Source organism: Phacochoerus africanus, chromosome X (assembly GCF_016906955.1).
Source record: "Phacochoerus africanus isolate WHEZ1 chromosome X, ROS_Pafr_v1, whole genome shotgun sequence".
Classification (NCBI taxonomy): Eukaryota; Metazoa; Chordata; class Mammalia; order Artiodactyla; family Suidae; genus Phacochoerus; species Phacochoerus africanus.
In genome coordinates this window covers 38,036,591-38,055,787 of record NC_062560.1, presented here as the reverse complement: position 1 = coordinate 38,055,787, position 19,197 = coordinate 38,036,591, and the positions used below count along the sequence as shown (strand labels likewise).

Sequence of the window (19,197 nt, the reverse complement as noted above, 5' to 3'; positions counted from 1 at the left end):
CGGCCCTGCTTCCTGGTTTGGAAACCCGACGGCGTAGGTTCGGACCCGAAGCGGGGGAGGGGCGCGGGCTGGCTTTCCATACCCACCTCCCTTTGCCTTCCCGCCCTAGCCTCACTTACCTTCAGCTGCAGGACCAACGGTGCTGTCTTGAGGTCTGCCCGCAGCGCCACCCACTCTGTGACTTAATCCAACTAGATGCCCACAGCCACAGGCCTTCTCTGAGTTCCTGGTCCTCTGCCATGCACTGCGGGGAGGCGCCAGGGTGGGAGGGAGAACAGTCGGTGGGTGGCTGCAAGCCCTTGCTGGGCAGGTCCCGGAGATGCATGGCTGGCTGGCCCAAGCAGGCGGGCTCAGGATGGCCAGGGATATGGGCCAGCCCCTGGTCTGTCCTGGGGCAAGCTGGCTGCAAAAATTACCCCCCCGCCCCATCTCAAGGTTGAAGCCTTCCAGCCCCGACCCTGGGGCTTTGGAGGATCATTTAGAGTTGACTTCATTCTGTATCCTGCCCTTCAATGTGACTTTGGCTTCTGGGTGTACAGCCTGCAGGATGTCTGCAAATTCGAGTCCATCCCCCCCACCCCCACCCCAACTGCCCAGGTCTACCCATTCTGAGTTTTAATGTGGACTTCTGCATCTAGTTGGGTTCCCTAGTGGGGAGCTGGGAGATGCTTCTGGAATGATACATGAACTTCGGTGCCAGTTCTATAAATTGGTCTCTTTTTATGACGTGTGCCATTTTCTGTAGGAATGTTGCTTGCAAAACGAGTTTCGCCTTGGAGGAAAGGCGGAAAGATAAACAAGCCTGCAACGCCAAAACACTGGCAGTCTTTCCCTCCTTCCAGCTCTCTTAAAGCAGCCGGGCTGTATTTCCAGGATTAGACTTGTGCTTGTGAGGAGGGACTCTGGTTGGCTTTTTTTTTTTTTTTCCCAAGCAAATGCAAATTAGAGAAAAATAATTTTCTTTCAACGATATGCAATGTATTAGTCACTTGTTATCGTGCTCCGAGGCAGGCCTCATTTGCGCGTCTGCCAGCTCGCTCACATCTGCTCGGCGCTGTTCGGGGCATTTTAACCTTGGCGGTGTCGTGTCTAGTCCCACGGATCAAGGAGGAGTAATTAAGCTCTGAACAGCTACAAAAATTCACGGGCCCCCATGTCTACTGCAGTTTTCCCACAGCTTTGTTTGGGGTGTTCCCAGTTCCAAGGCTGAGTAGCAGACATGGGGTTCCTATTGTTCCTTGTAAAGAAAGTGGGAGCCCCTGTCCTCCCCTGACCCTCATCCCCAACCTTCCCAGGACTCCCAGGCAGCACACAATCAGCAGATTGCAGGACCCTGTGTTTTAGGCATCTTTCATTTGTAAAAACTTCCTTTGTGCTTCCTGTGTGTACTGATGGTTGCTGTTAATAGCCTTATGGTATAGCTTGTTCCTTGTGGGGGGCAGGGGGAGGGGGGCGTGCAGCAAGTGCTCTTTATTCCTACAAAGCCCTGGTGGAGACTGCAGCGCACTGACACCTCCCTCTAGAGTTTGTGGTATATGGATCGTTTATTCTGGTTTTGCCCCCAGGTTGTGTAGACTGCAAGTGGGAACCCAGCCCTGCAGGGACCAGGCCCAAGCGGGGGAGGGCAGGGAAGAGACGGAGAGTGGGGTGATGAATTGCATTCAGCTTAGGTTTCCTATCCTGGGGTGCCTCCTGTTGAGGGACACCAGCTTCCAAATGGGGCCCCCCCTCTTGCATACACACGTGGTTGTGTGTGGCACAAGCGTGAAAGAAAGTGAAAGGAACAAAAAGCCGAGGCATGGCGACAGGGGAGAAGGGGAAGTGTCTGAGGTTGGTCCCTGACCTGGAGGAGGCGTGGCTCTGCCTGTGGGAAGGTGGGGGGGTGCCAGGCGGGCCGCCCTCTCTTGGCAGCAGCTCTCCCGGTCCATCCTTGCTCGTGCCTCCCCCTCCCCAAACCCCCAGCCCCCAGCCCCCTTTTACAGTTGGCTACACTTGGCTTACATCTGTGGCGGGGGAGACGTCCACGGAGAGAGCAACACCCCAGCTGGGCTGAAGGGAGCCCAGGACGGTGGTGGGGAGGGGTCTCTAGGGTCTGCTCATTCCCCTGGTGGGCTCGGCCCCACGTCCTGGGTTCTCCCGGCGCCCACCCAAAATTGCTTTTTGTCAGATACAGTGGCGAGCGCCCGGGAAGAGGGAGCCCAGAGGAGTCGCGGGAGGGGTGAACCGGGGTCGAGGATGTCGAGCTGGAGTTCCTGGAAGGTGTGGCGGGGGCGCGCGGCGGGGGCGGGGCTGCGTGCGCGCGCGGGGGGGGCGGGGCAGCCCACGCAGGGACCTCGCGGAAGAGCCGGTAGACGCACGGGTGTGTGTGGTGGCAGAGAAATCCCTTTGTTGCCAACCGATCTCGCTCAGGTCTGAGGCCCCCTCCCCCACTCAACCGCCTCCGGCCAAGTTCACTCCCGACCAACCGACCTGAGTGGCTCGCTTGCTCTATCCCGGCGCCCTGGGAGGAGGCTGGGAAGGTTCTGGTTGCTCGAAAGGTCAGGGCCAGCGGCGCGAATTTCCTCCGCTCTCACACCCTCCCTTCCACTCCTGCTCCGCAGCTCTGTCTGTTACTAATGCAAAACTTGGGGCGTGGGTGGGGACACCCGGGGAAGCGATGGCCAAGACTTGGAGGAGTGTGCCAAGCAATAGCGCCTGGGCAGCCTGGGTCATCCCCCCCTCCCCCCGCCCCGCCCCGCCCTGCGCCCTTCAGCACCCATGCTGGACTGGAGGACCCAGCTAGCTGACCTCTTTCAGCCCCAGCCCGAACCTGGGGGGCAGCCTTGGAGTCTGTCGTGTCCGTCCGCCCCCCCCCCCCCCCCCCCGCCCCCACAACACCGGGGAAAGCATCTCCGGAGGATCTGCCCCCCCAAGCCCTGCACACCTGGACACTTTTTCTCCTCTTCCCCCCCCCCCCCCGTCCTAAAATAGGAACTTCTTCACTCCTCCCTTCCTTGACACCAGTAGGGAAGTGCCTGTGCCGGACTCAGCCTGTGTCTGGAACAGCCCCAGGAAGGGCTCCCAGGTGGTGAGCTTTGGGCTTCCATGAAAGCCACACACTTGGCTGAAGGTCACCCCTCCCTGGCCCCCACTGTGCTCCTGCCTCAGCCTTCCCAGTGCCACAAAGAAACTATGCCGCTGTTCTCGGTTTGTTTGTTACAGTGTGTTCAGAGGAGTCAGAAGCCGTTTAATGGAGTTAGACGGGGCCTGCACAGCGATTGCCAGGCAGAACTCAAGTCCATAGTGCAGTTTAATCCTCTGGAAAATGCGGTGCCAAATATTTACAGATGAGGGGACCAAGGTTGAAGAGGTTCGGCCACCTGCCCAGAGATACGCCGTGGATGAGGGTGAGAGCTGGGAGGCTGTGGCGAGCACGTTCTCGCACGTCCTCCACGGAGACCCAGCTATGTGGTGAGGGAGACCCCTTCCCCCAAGAGGTCCCCGGCCTTCAGAGGACCCTGGCCCCCCGGGGCACCCTGGCTAGGATCTCTGATGCCCGCTCTGTGTGCTGAGCCAGAAGCTCCCCAAAGGCCATCCAAGCCTTCTTGGCCACTAACTGGATAAGTGCCTGGTGGGCAGGGGGGGCCCTAGGGAGGGCAGCGTTCGTTAGTGTTTGCCTGGAGTCGGGATGGTCTGGTGGTGTTGCTTTCCGTTTTGACAGTGCCACTCGACAAGCGGGCTGCGCAGACTTGAAGCCATCCGTCCGCCCCCTCAAGGGCGGAGGCAGCGGAAAGTGGCCCGGTGCCAGGAGGGGCTGGGGTGGAGAGAAAGGAGAGGTGCCAAGAGTGGCCTGGTGCTGCCTCCCGTCCCTGCACGCAGGCCAGCCTCTCGTGGCCACTGCTCCTTCCTTCGCAACCTGCTATTTGTAGTCTGCCAAGGGAACTCGCCCTTTAAAAAAAAAGATCTCCCCTTTTCCTCGGGCCATAATGGCAGGAGGTGGCAGAATGGTGGTGGGGGCAGCTCGGAGCCTGAGTGCCCCCTCGTGTCTTTTCCCAGAGGGCCAAGGTGCCCCCTGTCAGGGATGCCCGGGTTGAGGTGACAGCTCCTAATCTTGGTCCCTCTGACCTCTTTCTGCCAATCAGGCTCTTCTCCCCAGTGTCCTGGCCAAGCTCGGATGCTGATCATAACTCTTGGCTTCCAGAGCAGCTGACTGCCCAGGTCTGTCGAGGGAGACCCAAGTTCTCCTGCGCTTGCAGTTCCGGCCTGACCGAAAACGGGAGCCCCGTTCCGGGTGTCCACGTTTTGCAAGGCAGGTCTCTCCCAGAACTGGGTGTTCAGCGGGCGGCCTCCACGATTCCCGATCTGTTCTTCAGAAACCAGACACTTCCTCCATCTCCCCAGCCGACCCCTTCTCTCGGCCACCTTCCCTCTTCATCCCCAGCCCGCATCCTTGTCCGCTTCTCTCCGCTACCGGAAAAAAGGGTTAAAACCCAGAGCGAAGGTGTAGCTTAGCAGCTCGCACTTGGAAACAGGTTGGTGCTTGTAAAGTGCCTTTCATGACTGACTTCACACATCTTGGCACTTGCAGAAGCCTCGCCTGCGCGTGGAGGAAAAGGTGGGGGGTGTGGAGGAGAAAGAAGGGCAGCCGAGCCTCTTGCACAGAGCAGCAGAGCGCCTGCTCTGTTTGTCATCTACATCACGTCATTTGCCCTCTTCACCGTGACCCACAGCCAGGGGTCAGGGAGTCACTTTTGAAGAACTTTCCCTTGGAGGTCAAAAAAAAAAAAAAAGAAGACCCGAGCTACTTCACCAGCCAAACAGTGAACGATTTCACCCGCGGGGTGGGTGGGGTGAGTGTGGCTGTATGACCGCCTCTGTGTGCCTGACCCCCAAGATCCCCTTAGTTCGTCTGACATCCAGGAGAGGTAGGGGGGTCCCCATTCTTTGATGATAGTGGGGTGTAAGCCGTATGGCCTCTGCCCCGGGGTTTGGGCTGTCCCTCTGGAGAAGGGCCTCCTGCCAGGCAGGGCCCTGGCCCCTCGGTCCTTTCCGCTCAGCACCATCTTGGCCAGGAACCTGAAGAGTTAAAAGTCTTTAGCTCGTTGCAATGAAATTATGGCTGGCAGTGGCGCCGCTGTTTGTTCAACAGACCTCCACTTTTAAACAGTTCACAAAAAGTTCATGGGGCAGCTAAAGATTATAAGAGTGTGTGTATGTGTGTGGGTGTGGGTGTGTGGGTGTGTGTAGTCAGCAGGATCCAACGCTGCCTCGCCCCCCCCTCCCCTTGCTTGGTCACGGCCGGCCCGGTCCCTTGCCCCCACCCACACGATACCGAACCAGGCTCTGGGCCTCAAACCCTCCATCCGAGCCTGCGCACGAAAGAACACTTCATTCTGACCCCGGGTGTCATTTTTCTGCACAGCATTAATATTGAAATCCCTATTGGACAAGCCCTGGAGGAGGGGACAGGCTTTGAAAGCACCCCGTGGTCCTAGGTGTCTCTAAACTGCCTTCACTTGTCCACTAAGTCCTGGCCGCCCTTTTGAGAGAAAAGCCCTTTCAAGGGCAGGGAGCTGCTGGCCTTTCTGGTGGGGAGAGGGCCCAGGAGGGTGCTTGGGTGGCGGCCTTCCTACCTCCTCAGTCAGGTGCTCAGAGGTCCTTGCCCCAAGGTGACAACTAGAGGAGGCGTCTAGGAAGCAGTTTGTTTGAGGTTTGAAGACTGGGCCCCAGAAGATTGGGGGCCCCCAGAAGATTGGGGCTCTGAGGGCACACACTTCTTCCCTCATTCATCCTTTTCTTAGGGGTTCGATGGGGGTGACCCTTTGGCTTGGGGTGAAACGTCCCAACTTCCTCATGGCCCCGGACTCTGGGATAACATGGGGCACTCCTGCCCTTTTGCTCTGCCTTCTAGGTGAGGCCTCCCTGGACAACTTGTTTTTGTTCGAAGGGGCGGTCGGAGTTAGGGAGGCGTCGCTCTGTTGACTCTGCCCTCTGGTCAGCCCCACACTGCTGGCGGTGGCCGCCTCCCGACCTGATGTGTACATCCTGAACACGGAAGGACAACCCCTGAGCCCCCACAGAACCTTCCTTGACACCCGAGCCCGTCTTTTTGCGGCACAGTGGCCAGCTCATTGGAAATGCCCTGATCTGTCTGAAGAAAGGGACACTTCCTAGAGAGAGCTTCTTCAGAATGCCACCAGGCCGGACACGACCCGAGCGATATGTGCCTCTGCCTCTCCTCTAGCCTCATTGTTGAGCTCCAAGTATGCGCCGTGTGTCTGCGAGTGTGGCCTCTTGATTAACAGACGGTGTTCTATGTATAGGGGCCGATGGAGGGTGCCAGTGGACAAAAGCCCGAGTTAGGACAAAGAAGTGCCGAAGGGTGGCCTGGCTCTGGGATTCAGGTCTCCCAGGTGCTCCCCCACCCCCCACCCCTACCCCCATCCCCACCCCTAGTCACGCTCAGCAAAAAGAGTCCCCGGACCCGGTGGCTTCCACCCAACCGACCTGGCAGTCAGCTCCGTTTGCTAAAGTGTAAAAGCAAGCATTTGCATATTTTTTACTGCTAACAAAGGAAATGTGTCGACTTAGGGAACATTTGGGCTTTCGGAAACTGTGTGGGTGGGTGTGTGAGGGAAGAGAAAGGAAAGTTCCCCCAATGATCTGCACACCAGAGGTTTCGCACGCGGGGATTGGGTCCCATGTAAAGAGGCCGTGGCCGGGCCCCTGGACAAGGGAGTCCGCCAGCGATCAGGGGAATAGCCGGGGGCCATCGGTCCCAGGCATTAAAGGCTCCCCTACTTATTAACCCAGCATTTAACAGCAGGATATGGGCTGAAGCGCAGTCAAAAGAAACGGCTCAACCTCCAAAGAGCAATTAAAATCCTGCACGAGGATAAATCACGCGCCGTGATAATCCTGTTAATAAAATGCAGCTTGTCCTGACCCTTCACTCATGCAGCAAACTAGAATGTGATGTGGGTGGGGGTGGTGGGCAGAGAAGGTGGGGGGGGTGGCGGGGTTCTCCCTTCTGCCTCGGCTGCCTCCCCCCCTCCTTCTCCTGCTTGGTGGAAAATGGGTGGCTTTTGCCCGTTCCCCGCGTGCCAGCGGCTCGCAGCCCAGCAGCCCGGGCTGCTAAGACTTCTGCGCTCGCTAATGATTTCTTGTCCCCAGCGAGCGGGCGTCATTGAATTACTCAGCCGCCTCCCTCGGTAGCTCCCAGGCCAAACCACCCAGGCCAAACCACCCGGGTTTGGGGCTTAATCTAATCTAGGGCTTGGGTGGGGTGGCTCACCAGCCCACTGCCTTTTAACCCTCGATTTGTTAGGTCGCACACACCACAGCCCCGGAAATCCAGCCCTGGAGCTGAGTCCCTGGAGCTGAGTCGTAGTTTGTGCCGCCACACGGGACTGCCGTGTGCCTTGTATGCCACCCTCCTGTCCCCGGTGCTTCCAGCCTCAAGAAGAATCCGTGTGGGGCTCCCTGGGATCCAGCACCATCTGCTTCCAGTCCCAGTGTGTTCTGCAAAGGCTGGGCAAGGGAAGGGAGGACTGCAGGCCTGGGGCGGGGGTGGGGGGTGATGGGTGCTGTGCCCGGGATGGAGTGGCCTGGGGCGCTGGAACCGTCTCCCCGTCCCCCCAGTGTCGTCCCCAGTGTCTCGTGCCAGCGAAGTTCCATCTCCCTCCTTGAACCTCTGGGTCAGGTGCCTTCCTCTCGGCCGTGCAGACATGGAGCAGGGGCTGGATTCTGTGTGAGCTGCCTAGAAGGAGGGTTTCTCTCCTTTCCCCGTTTGGCTCTTTTTTATTCAACCTCCTGGGATTTTTTTTTTTTTTTTTCTAAGCAGACTAGACGCTTGAAGAAGAAAAGCTGCCAACCAAGAAGACGACATGCTTTCAGCAACCCCCCTGTATGGGAACGTTCACAGCTGGATGAACAGCGAGAGGGTCCGCATGTGTGGGATCAGCGAGGACAGGTGAATGCTCCTGGCTGGCTGGGGCCTGGGGAGAGGGCGGGTCCCCAGCAGAGCCCCCCTCGCCGCCTCCTCCTCGCAGCCAGAGTGAACCCTGGGGGGGGGGGGAGAGCTCCCGCCTAGCTGGCGGCCCTTGATTTACAGTTTTAACAGGCACCCCGGCTCAGCGAAGCATTGCCGCCCTTTAAGAGATTAGCCCCTAAAGCGGCCTTTCAGTGCACTTTCGTCCTTAATTTATTATTTCATATTTATGAAGGCGAATTAATCCCAGTCTATATGCTGCTTTAACTCTAAATGTCAGGAGTGTGGGCCCAGGTGGATCGGCATTCGATGTGCTTTTAAAACAAATAGTTTGCTCAGTAATAAATGGGGGATAGCCACCCTTCACTTCCTGTAAGCCCAGGGTTCCTCTGTGTCCTCTGCCGCTGGCTTGGCAAGGCCATTGGCTCCGGGTCTCAGTCAGCCGACAGCTCTGTTAGGCTTCCTAATCAGTAGTTTTGGAGTGTGGGGTAGAGGCAGCTAAGCAGTAGATAATTGAAGCTGCTCTTTGGGGTAATGATGAAACTTTCCTCTGCTGCTTGTCAGCGGTTTTATCCTGGGGATTTGGAAGTTGGCACCAGGCACTTTCTTTATCGATGCTCTCTGATAACAAGTCCCAGGGCAGCCGCAGCAGCCTGGCACAGATGTGCGGCTTCCCCTGGAGCCTGGAGCAGCTGACATTTGTATGATATTAGTGTGTATCCCCCATCATTTTGATAAAGGCAGTCAAATACGGCTTCATCATCACCATGGAAACCAGTTTCCTTAGGACATGGTGCCTAACTTTGTTTGGGGAAAAGTTTTGAAAGCCTGTCTCCATGGGTAACCCAGAGGGATTGATGAGGCCAGCCCGCAGACCCCCGCCTCGAGGCCCCCCGTTTGGCTTTCGCCATTGTACTACTTCATGTCTGTCCTCAGGTACAGCCTATAAGGGTCTGGTAGGACAGGAGAGCCCAGACGGCCCTGTCCATCCTCCCTAGAGAAGAAGATCGGGAAGGAGAAGGTCTCGTGCCGAATTTCTGGCTTACCCAACTCAGGGATGTGTTTGTCTGTGATCTCCCATCCTGGTTGCCCTGGTTTTGTTTTTGGTTTTGGGGCCACACCTGGGACCGCACGTGGAACTTCCTGGGCCAGGGATGGAACACATGCTGTAGTTGCCACCCGAGCCACAGCAGTGACAAAGCCAGATCCTTAACCCACTGCACCACCCGGGAACTTTCGCTGTTAACCCTGTCTTTCCTTTGTTGTTCACCGTCCGGTTGAATCGCCTTTCAGGGACAACTGTCAATATGGGCCACTGGGGAGGAGGTGGGTTGTTTTTTGTTTTTTGGTTTTTTTAAAGGGCAATTGGAAAAATGGAGTTATTAGAAACTGGTCTGTTCTGGAGCAATCTGTGAAAGATGGGTTAAGTGAGGAATGCTTTCATGAAGTTGATGTGTCCTTTTAAATAGGAAAATTCCCGTAAATGATGGTGACGCTTCAAAGGCCAGACTGGAACTAAGGGAAGAAAATCCCTTGAACCACAACGTGGTAAGAGATTAATGGCTTCTGTTGATGTGCTATCTGAATATCAGTGATCTGTAATCAATCGTGCATTCATCTGCATACCATTAAAGGGCCTTTTGGGGTGGGGCGGAGTGTTTCAAGGGCCAGGCTGAGTGGAAAGCCTAGGCCACAAGATGAGGCCTCACCCAATTTCTTCCTGGCTCCCTTTTCTTGGCCGTTCATGTCCTCGTCCCCTGGCGACTGGGGCAGGGGGAGGAATACGTGCCGCCCTTTCTTCTATGTGGCTACGTTGCCACATCAGTGCTCCCCGCATTTCCAGCTTCCAAGCAGACCCCTTAGGGTTTACCTGCCCAGTGAAATATGAAACAGAGCTGGCTTCAGACACCGGGGAGAGGAAGTCAAAAGACACAACGACAGTTTGACCCATGGCCTCTTTATTGATTTAGAAATGAGACAGCTCACCTCCTCCGTTCCTCGCTGTCCCCTTGAAGATTGTTTTCTGTTATGTTAAATAATGCCTCCCAACATCCGGGAAGACACAGTGAGCACCGCCCTGCCCCCACCGGACAGGCCCCCGGGAGGGCGAGTGTCAGTTCTGTCCCCTGAGAGGGTGGTGCTGAGAGTAGTGGGAGTTGGTGTCGCCTCAGTGGCAGCAAAGAATTTCTGCTGAGACGGTGGATTTTCCAGAGTTAATGGATGACTGAATTAATGCAGGGGCCTCAAATCTAAAGGAATCCACGTTTTCGGTGCTTTCAGAATACTAGTTGAGCAAAGGTGAGAAGACAGGCAGTGGAGGGGTAATGGATGTGGGGGTTGGGAGGCCACAGACCCTTCTTTTTTTCCTTCTTTTTCGAGGGCTGCACTCGCAGCATATGGAGGTTCCCAGGCTCTAGGGGTCGTGAGTCGGAGCCATGCCTACGACCTACACCACAGCTCACGGCCACGCCGGATCCTTAATCCACTGAGCGAGGCCAGGGATCGACCCCGAATCCTCATGGATACTAGTTGGGTTCTTAACCCACTGAGCCATAATGGGAACTCCAAGCCTTTCTTTTTTTAACCTTTTCTGCTCAGATGTTGAGGCGGGTGCCCTACTGAGCTAGTCTGCGGTTTCTCTCGGGTCTGGGCTTCTCCTTGGTAACACCCGTGTTCTTCTCCCTCAAAAGGTGGATGCGACCACGGCCCATCGGATCGATGGCCTGGCAGCGCTGAGCATGGACCGCACCGGCCTGATCCGGGAAGGGCTGCGTGTCCCCGGAAACATCGTCTATTCTAGCTTGTGTGGACTGGGCTCAGAGAAAGGTCGGGAGGCTGCCACGACCACTCTCGGCGGGCTGGGGTTTTCTGCCGAAAGAAACCCAGAGATGCAGTTCAAACCCACCACCCCTGAGGCAGTGGAGGCCTCCGCTGTCTCCGGAAAACCCCCGAATGGCTTCAGTGCTATTTACAAAACGCCACCCGGAATACAAAAAAGCGCTGTCCCCACGGCAGAAGCGCTGGGCTTGGACAGGCCTGCCAGCGACAAACAGAGCCCTCTCAACATCAATGGTGCTAGTTACCTGCGGCTGCCCTGGGTCAATCCCTACATGGAGGGTGCCACGCCAGCCATCTACCCTTTCCTTGACTCGCCAAATAAGTATTCCCTGAACATGTACAAGGCCTTGCTACCTCAGCAGTCCTACGGCCTGGCCCAGCCGCTGTATTCTCCGGTCTGCACCAACGGGGAGCGATTTCTCTACCTGCCGCCACCTCACTACGTCAGCCCCCACATCCCCTCGTCCCTGGCTTCGCCCATGAGGCTCTCGACGCCTTCGGCCTCCCCCGCCATCCCACCTCTGGTCCACTGTGCAGACAAGAGCCTGCCCTGGAAGATGGGTGTCAGTGCCGGCACCCCGGTCGATTCCCACGCGTATCCCCACATCCAGAACAGTAAGCAGCCTAGGGTGTCCTCTGCCAAGGCGGTCACCAGCGGCCTGCCGGGGGACACGGCCCTCCTGTTGCCCCCCTCGCCTCGGCCTTCGCCCCGAGTCCACCTGCCCTCCCAGCCCGCCGCAGACACCTACTCCGAATTCCACAAGCACTACGCCAGGATCTCCACCTCGCCCTCCGTCGCCCTGTCGAAGCCATACATGACGGTCAGCAGCGAGTTCCCTGCGGCCCGGCTCTGCAGCAGCAGCAAGTACCCGAAGGCTCCCGAAGGAGCCGAAAGCGCCCAGCCGGTTCCCGGGCACACCCGGAAAACAGCGGGTCAAGACCGAAAAGATGGCAGCTCCCCGCCCCTGTTGGAGAAGCAGACGGTTACCAAAGACGTCACGGACAAGCCGCTGGACTTGTCTTCTAAAGTGGTGGATGTCGACGCTTCCAAAGCTGACCACATGAAAAAGCTGGCCCCCACGGTCCTGGTTCACAGCAGAGCTGCAAGTGGCCTCGTGCTCCCCGGGAGTGAGATTCCGAAAGAAACTCTCTCTCCTCCGGGGAATGGCTGTGCTCTCTACAGATCCGAGATCATCAGCACGGCTCCCTCGTCCTGGGTGGTGCCCGGGCCAAGTCCTAACGAAGAGAACGGCGGCAAGGGCCTGCCACTGAAAAACAAGGCCTTGGACTGGGCCATCCCGCAGCAGCGCAGTTCTTCGTGTCCCCGCATGGGCGCCGCAGACACCGTGGTCACCAACGTGTCGGCGTCGGTGTCGAGCGCCGGCCGCCCGGCCTCCGCGTCACCAGCCCCCAATGCCAACGTGGACGGCAGCAAGGCCAGCAGCAGGAGCTCCGTGGACACCACGCCATCTGTCATCCAGCACGTGGGCCAGCCCCCGACCACGCCTGCCAAGCATGGCGGTGGCGGTGGCGGCGGCAGTGGCGGCGGCGGCACTGGCAGCAAGGGCGCCAAAGCCAACAACCCGGAGCCGAGCTTCAAAGCCAACGAGAACGGCCTCCCGCCAAGCTCAATATTTCTATCTCCAAACGAGGCGTTCAGGTCCCCACCGATCCCCTACCCCCGGAGTTACCTCCCTTACCCAGCGCCTGAGGGCATTGCTATAAGCCCCCTCTCCCTACACAGCAAAGGCCCCGTCTACCCTCACCCAGTGTTGTTGCCCAACGGCAGTCTCTTTCCCGGGCACCTCACCCCAAAGCCTGGGCTGCCCTACGGGCTGCCCACGGGCCGGCCGGAGTTCGTGACCTACCAGGACGCGCTGGGGTTGGGCATGGTGCATCCCATGTTGCTACCTCACACGCCCATAGAGATCACTAAAGAGGAGAAGCCCGAGAGGAGGTCCCGGTCCCACGAGAGGGCCCGCTACGAGGACCCCGCCCTCCGGAACCGGTTTTCCGAGATGCTGGAAGCGAGCGGCACCAAGTTACATCCGGAAGTCCCCGCCGAGAAGAACCTCAAGCCCAGCCCTAGCTGGAATCAGGCGAAACCCGTCGTCAAGAGCGACAAGCTCGTCTATGTCGACCTCCTTCGGGAAGAGCCGCCAGAGGCGAAAACCGACGCCAGCGGGTCCAAGCCTGGCTTCACGGCTGAGAGCGTCGGCCAGAGCGCCGAGCCCAGCAAGCCCCCGGCTGACCCGGCCCTGCAGCCACACCGCGATTTCATCTCCCTGAGGGAGGAGCTGGGGCGCATCAGTGACTTCAGCGACCCCTACATCTTCAAACAGGCTCCGGGCCAGTCGCCCTTCAACATAAGCAAGGAGAATGTGCCAGCAGGAACCAACAAGGAGAACCTGGCCATGCCGGTCTCGACGTCATTCCTGGAGCCAACCCTGGGGAGCGACGGCCCTGCTGTCACTTTCGGGAAAACGCAAGAGGATCCCAAACCGTTTTGCGTGGGCGGTGCCCCACCGAGTGTGGACGTCACCCCAGCCTATACCAAAGATGGAGCTGACGAGGCAGAGTCCAACGATGGCAAAGTTCTGAAACCGAAGCCATCTAAGCTGGCAAAGAGAATCGCCAACTCCGCGGGTTACGTGGGCGACCGGTTCAAGTGTGTCACCACCGAACTGTACGCAGACTCCAGTCAGCTCAGCCGGGAGCAGCGGGCATTGCAGGTGAGCGGCCCCCACCCGCGTTCCAGGAACTTGACCAGTTGTCAGTTGTTTTTTTTTTTGTTGTTGTTTTGGTTTTTTTTTTTTTTTTTAATTTTATTTTAAACGTGTGAAGAGGACTGGGGTGGGAGGAGGGCGGGGTGTGATAGGGCAGAGCACCTGGCAGATTTGGTTAACGAACCTTATGGTAATTGAAAATGTTTGAAATGCGTCCAGTAAGGGAACATAAGTGGATGCTTTAAGTTATTCTCGTAGATTTTTTTAAGAGAGCGTCACTCTTGCTGATAACGGAAGTTTGAATTATCACGAAGGATGACTAAAAGACTGCATGACGTTTACCTATCAGTTGCTTTGATTTCTCTGCCGTTACTGTACGTTAACAAATATACCTAAAAGCGCTGCTTAGGATGCCTTACGTGATACTTGGTGGAGGTGTGTGGCAGCCGCGTGTCTGTGGGATTCGTGCAATTTTTTTTCACCAAAAAGAGAGAGAGAGAGAGAGAGAGAGAGAGAGAGAGAAACTCGCTTAAAGGAATAGAATATGTATTTAACTTGCTAGCAAATGATAGTTGTTGTATAGGAGTTTCCTTAAGATATTTTACTTTTAATTAAAAGATAAATAAAGCCAAATTGTTTTGCAATGTTAAGAAAAAAAATTGGTTTATGCTTATAAAAATGGATGAAGTTATCTAAATGATCCATTGAGTGCCCATTTTAATTACATAGATGGAAGGATTACAAGAGGACAGTATTTTATGTCTACCCGCTGCTTACTGTGAGGTCAGTTCTTCAAATTTTTATTACTAGAATCTTACATAAACCTTTTGAGTTAAATTTCATTTCCAAATATACAAAGGGAAGTTTGTGGGCCATGGTCGTCTTTTATTCATTGTGCATTTGTTTTCTTTTCTGTTGTGTTTTTGTTTTGCTTTCTTTGCGTTGTGTTTTTGTTTTGTTTTATTTACCTTCAAAAGAGAATGTCTGTCTCTATGCCACGGTGTATGTATGGCTATACATACACGCCGCACATATCTCTACATACATACGGCTTTATTCGTAAAGTGACTACTCACATATAGACACTCTTACATTTTTATCGTTAAATTTTAAAATATCTCGGTTGTATCATAAATTGTGGTTGGTTTTGGGCAAATTTTTCTTTGCAAATACTTTCCTTTAAGGTAAGGCCCATGAAATAGCTTTGATGGTAAGGTGTGTTCTTTTTTTTTTTTCCGTCTCCGTTCTCTTTCTAGCGTGCAATGATGCGCTTCTCCGAGTTGGAGATGAAAGAACGAGAAGGCGGCCACCCCGCAACCAAAGACTCCGAGGTGTGCAAATTCAGCCCCGCTGACTGGGAGAGGTTGAAAGGAAGTCAGGACAAAAAGCCAAAGTCGGTCGCCCTGGAGGAGGCCATTGCCGACCAGAACGACAGCGAGAGATGTAAGTGAACCCAGGCGGCTTGCGTGTGGGTACTCGGGCCGTGGGGACGGGGTGGTTCTGCTCCCCGCACCGAGGGAGGTGAGAGGAGGAGGAGGAGGGGGCAGTACGCCTCCGATGGCCCGAGGCCCGACAGCCAGGTGGTGGCTGTTCAGAGAAGTCGGCCGTCCGGCCCTCCTTCAGCCGTGCAGCGGGGGCCGATGGCCCTTTTGGCCCTTGCGGCATCCAGGAGTGAGGCACCTATGAAGGATTATGTCCCGGGACGCAGCTCCCTTCCCAGAGGAAGGCTGCTCCTGTAGTGAGTAACCGTCTCATACAACAGAGCCTCGCGAATGGCAGTGCGAGACCTCGAGCGCAGCAGATACCCACATGGGTTTTTGGTAGCAGTGAAATGACCCTTCCAGCCAGAGCCGGACCGGCCCTCCATGGTGACCGTGTCCTCTGGCGAGGAACGGAGAGTACGTGTTTCTTGCAAAGGCAGCCGTTTCGTTCGTTCATGTGGGATGAAGGCTGATGAAGGCACCAGAAAGATGAGCATAATTATTTTCCGTGGCAGGCTTGTTTGCCATCGTTAGGAGTTGACAACACGCTCCCGGGGCGTGGGATAAACGAGAGCGTTCTTCCCACCAGACAGAGGGTGTGTTATGTGTGAGAAGCCACATGGGCGAGGAAGCCAGCGCTTTGCTCAAGCCACACGCCGCTGTCCCGGCGGCTGCTCCCCCACCGTCGTTGACCTTGGGATTTGCTCCCGAGACTTCCTGGGCTGATGAGATGTGTCGGCAGCAAGTGGAGCAGGTCTTTCTCCTGTTTTCTGAAACGCTTGTGGCCCGCAGCCCACTCGGGGCTCCGGACACCTCATCAGGGTGGTGGTGAATTAGAGTGTCGAGGAGGAGGAGGAGGAGGGTGCAGTGGGTGCAAAGTCCCGAGCCAGGGACCATCCGAGACGGTGGGCGCTTCCGAGAGGGCTGTGCGCTCGGCCGCTGGAGGCTTGGTTTCCCTGCGCACTTGGGCTGTGGGCGCCTGCTGCATTCTGGGAAGATCTGTGGTCAGGGAGAGTGGGCTTCGAGCACAGCTCGTCTCTGGGGTCGGACAGGCCTGTGGCCCGGGGGGTTCTGGGGGAGCCACACTGGGACTGGTTCTCCGTTGGTCCCATGGAAGGGCGTTTCTGTCGCTCGACAGTGGCAGCCTTACCCTAGGCGGGCGCCTGAGGTAAATGATTCCCCCCCCCGCCCCCGGGGGGCGGCAATCAGGATGGGGACATGGAAGGTCCGGGCTGCTCTTGAGTGAAGCTACTAGAAAGCCTCCCTTCCTCCTCGTGGGTGCTCACAGCCACGCGCAGCTCTGCTCCGGAGTTGCCTCATAATTCCTGCTCGTGGGGGCCTTTCTCCGAGAGATCTGGCAGAAGCAGGGAAGGCCAAGTTCACGGGACGGCGCTTCTCAGAGGAAGGGGGTTGCCTTCGAGAAAGAAGCCCTCTCTGTTCTGGGTGGACGGTGATGAGGCTTCTTGCCCTCTTTCCGGTAACGTGGCCAGACCTGGGGTGGCTGCCGCTGCCCTTCGCATCCCAGTGAGCTCACCCCAGCCGCCTTCCCAGAGACGTCTGTGCCCAACCGAGAGACGAGAACTCAGTGTGGCTGATGGGGAGCGGGACCTGAGCCCCAGATGATCCAGAAAGCCCCCTCCCCCCACTACTCCCACCCCCACCCCACCCCCCAGCTCAGACTGACGGGTCTGTTCCTGAAGCACTCAGGACACGGCCCACTGAGCCATGAATCACCACCAAAGGAGGACAGGAGAAAGGTTGGGGAAGGTGGGGACCCCTTTTGAAAGATTGGGGCAGTGAAGGAGATGGGTCACCATGCCCAGATTTCTGGGGACTTGGTCAAGAAGGGTTCCCTCCAGGAGCCATTGTGCTTACTGCCGCCTCCTCATCCAGGGCGCGGCAGGTGTTCCGTCCGTTTAGATGGAAATTGATAGGCCTTCCTGTCCCTGGACCGTGGTGTCTTGAGCCCTTGTGGGCTCAGGTTCTTCTCACGGGTGTCAGTGTGGCCAAGAGCCGAGCCGTGAGCACATGGGAGCTGGGGAGGGGATTTAGGGCAGGCAGAAGCCACGAAGAGGGTACAGGATGTCTTCCTCCTTCTGAGACAGCCCTCTACCCCTGGAGGCACCAGGAACATCTAAGTCCGTGGGTGCTGTATGAACAGCCTCGGTTGCCCTGGCATGGGTGCATTTTTTTGCAACGGGCTTGTTTAAGGGAGTTCCCATCATGGCACAATGGAAACGAATCCGACTAGGAACCATGAGGTTGCAGGTTTGATCCCTGGCCTCGCTCAGTGGGTTAAGGATCTGGCATTGCCATGAGCTGGTGGTGTAGGTCGCAGACACAGCTCTGATCCTGCGCGGCTGTGGCTGTGGTGTAGACCGGCAGCTGCAGCTCCGATTGGACCCCTAGCCTGGGAACCTCCACATGCCACAGGTGCGGCCCTAAAAAAGACCAAAAGGGGCCGGGGGTGGGGGACTTGCTTAAGAAAAGTGAGTTAACTTGAAAACGCAAGAGTCAGGATTTTCATTTCTTCTTTATGAACATAGGGGTGGCTGAGTTAAATTTTTATTTTGAAAGCTCACTAAATGAGTTAGGAGATAACCTCAAACTTGGAGGTTCATTACTAGGGACGCTCAGTGGCATTTGAAGATGGGGTGGGACAAGGAGGCATTGGGTCCCTTTCTTCTCGAACCTGGCATGACCATCTCCCTCACCAGCCACGTGGCTGGACAGACTCAGTGGCAATGCCTGGCCAGGAACTAGAGGAAACCTCAGTCAAGGGGCTTCATGAAACTTCTTAGCTCAGGAAACTTTTGCGGCTAAGCTCCTACATGTTTGTAAACTACTTTAATTTGGAACCGAGATTGCCTGTGCCGCTTCTGCAGAAGGTGTAAGTTTTAACGAGGTTAGCCTTTACTGGAAGTGCCATAGTTAACCTGCAGAGCTGGGCATTTCGGTCTTGGGGGCGCCCTCCAACCCCTCAGAACCCACCCACCTTGTTGAGGCCTCACTGGGCATAGCTCAACAGTGGCGGGAGGGTGTGCTCTGTTGCCATGGTGACTTCTAAATGTTGCTATGGTGATGCTTCTGTGAGGTGATGCTATGGCGTAACCATGATGAGTTATGGGATATATGTGCTGTGAGTCACATGATCATGCAGCAGAGAGCAAGTGTTGAACCTCAAACAATACAGCCACCTTCACCTCTGCTTAGACTGGGGGACGACCAAGGGCGCATGGCTTCTGGCTTTTAGAAAGGCCGAAAGTAGCAGTGCGATTGAAGGATCCCTGTGTATCTAATGGGTCTCCCCATCCCCTTTGCCCTCAAGAATGATCCTGTGGCTCGTGGTTAGAACAGAGTCATTGAGAAGCTCCAGGTAACGCAGAGTCTCTACCCCCATGGCTGGTGGCCGTGGGTCTCTTGGGCAGTCAGGGCGGGTGTCCTTCAGGATTCTTACTGGCCTGATAAGGTCACCCCAGTGTAAGGCCCTGAAAGGGAGGGACGGGGACCTGACTCAAGGGAATTGGGATCTTTGCCCTAAAAAGCTTGGGGGTTGGAGAAGGGGGTGGACGGACCTAGTTAATGGGGAAGAAAGCAGCTAAGCTCTTTGCGGGCGGGCGAGTTCGGTGAACCTCCGACTTGAACAGTGGAGGATTCCTGATAATTCAGGATGAGGAATCTCCGACATTACACCATGGGGTCCCTGAGGACAAGCCGGAGGGGACCATCGGAAAGGAAGGGCAGGCACAGGAGCTCCAGCCCCCGCTGAGCGGGAATGGCAGGCCCTTGCGTGGTGCTTTGACCAGATGGGAAGGGTCGTTTCTGGTAGGGCTGCTCTTGCTCTTCCGCAGGCAGAGGGGAGAGGCTCCCTCGTCCGTCCCTGCTTGCCAGCACCCGAGGCAGTCACCGCAGTTCTTCCAGGTGGTTTTCTATAGGCACAAGACGCCGGCCTTCTGTGGCAAAGGGTCGGGTGGGTGCGATATAAACTAATTTCACTGTTCGGAAGTTTGCCATGAGGGTGAAAATTCAGGCGGAAACCCCCCCTGAGCAAGGTGCCTCTTGAGAGGGATAGAGACTCTTAGAGATACAGGGTCAGTCGGAATGTAACATGTGGGAAGTAGAATCACAAACACTGGGGGTGGGCAGGTTCTTTTAATGTGATTGGGGAGTTGCCTGGCGACCT

General features: G+C 56.4%; 1 protein-coding gene across 9 annotated transcripts in view; it reads left to right on the top strand.

The window, feature by feature from the left end:
• Positions 1–19,197, top strand: part of BCOR (BCL6 corepressor) — a 123,215-nt gene that overhangs the window by 88,887 nt on the left and 15,131 nt on the right. For 6 of the 9 annotated variants that reach the window (XM_047765847.1, XM_047765843.1, XM_047765839.1 and 3 more), the window contains exons 2-6: positions 7,823–7,951; positions 9,439–9,517; positions 10,660–13,539; positions 14,263–14,316; positions 14,790–14,976. In XM_047765847.1, coding sequence (XP_047621803.1) covers positions 7,866–7,951; positions 9,439–9,517; positions 10,660–13,539; positions 14,263–14,316; positions 14,790–14,976 — 3,286 coding nt within the window. In that variant the 5' untranslated portion in view covers positions 7,823–7,865. Of the gene's footprint in view, positions 1–3,201; positions 3,387–7,822; positions 7,952–9,438; positions 9,518–10,659; positions 13,540–14,262; positions 14,317–14,789; positions 14,977–19,197 lie in introns of all 9 variants that reach the window. The other 3 variants (XM_047765848.1, XM_047765845.1, XM_047765840.1) reach the window with 2 other exon arrangements.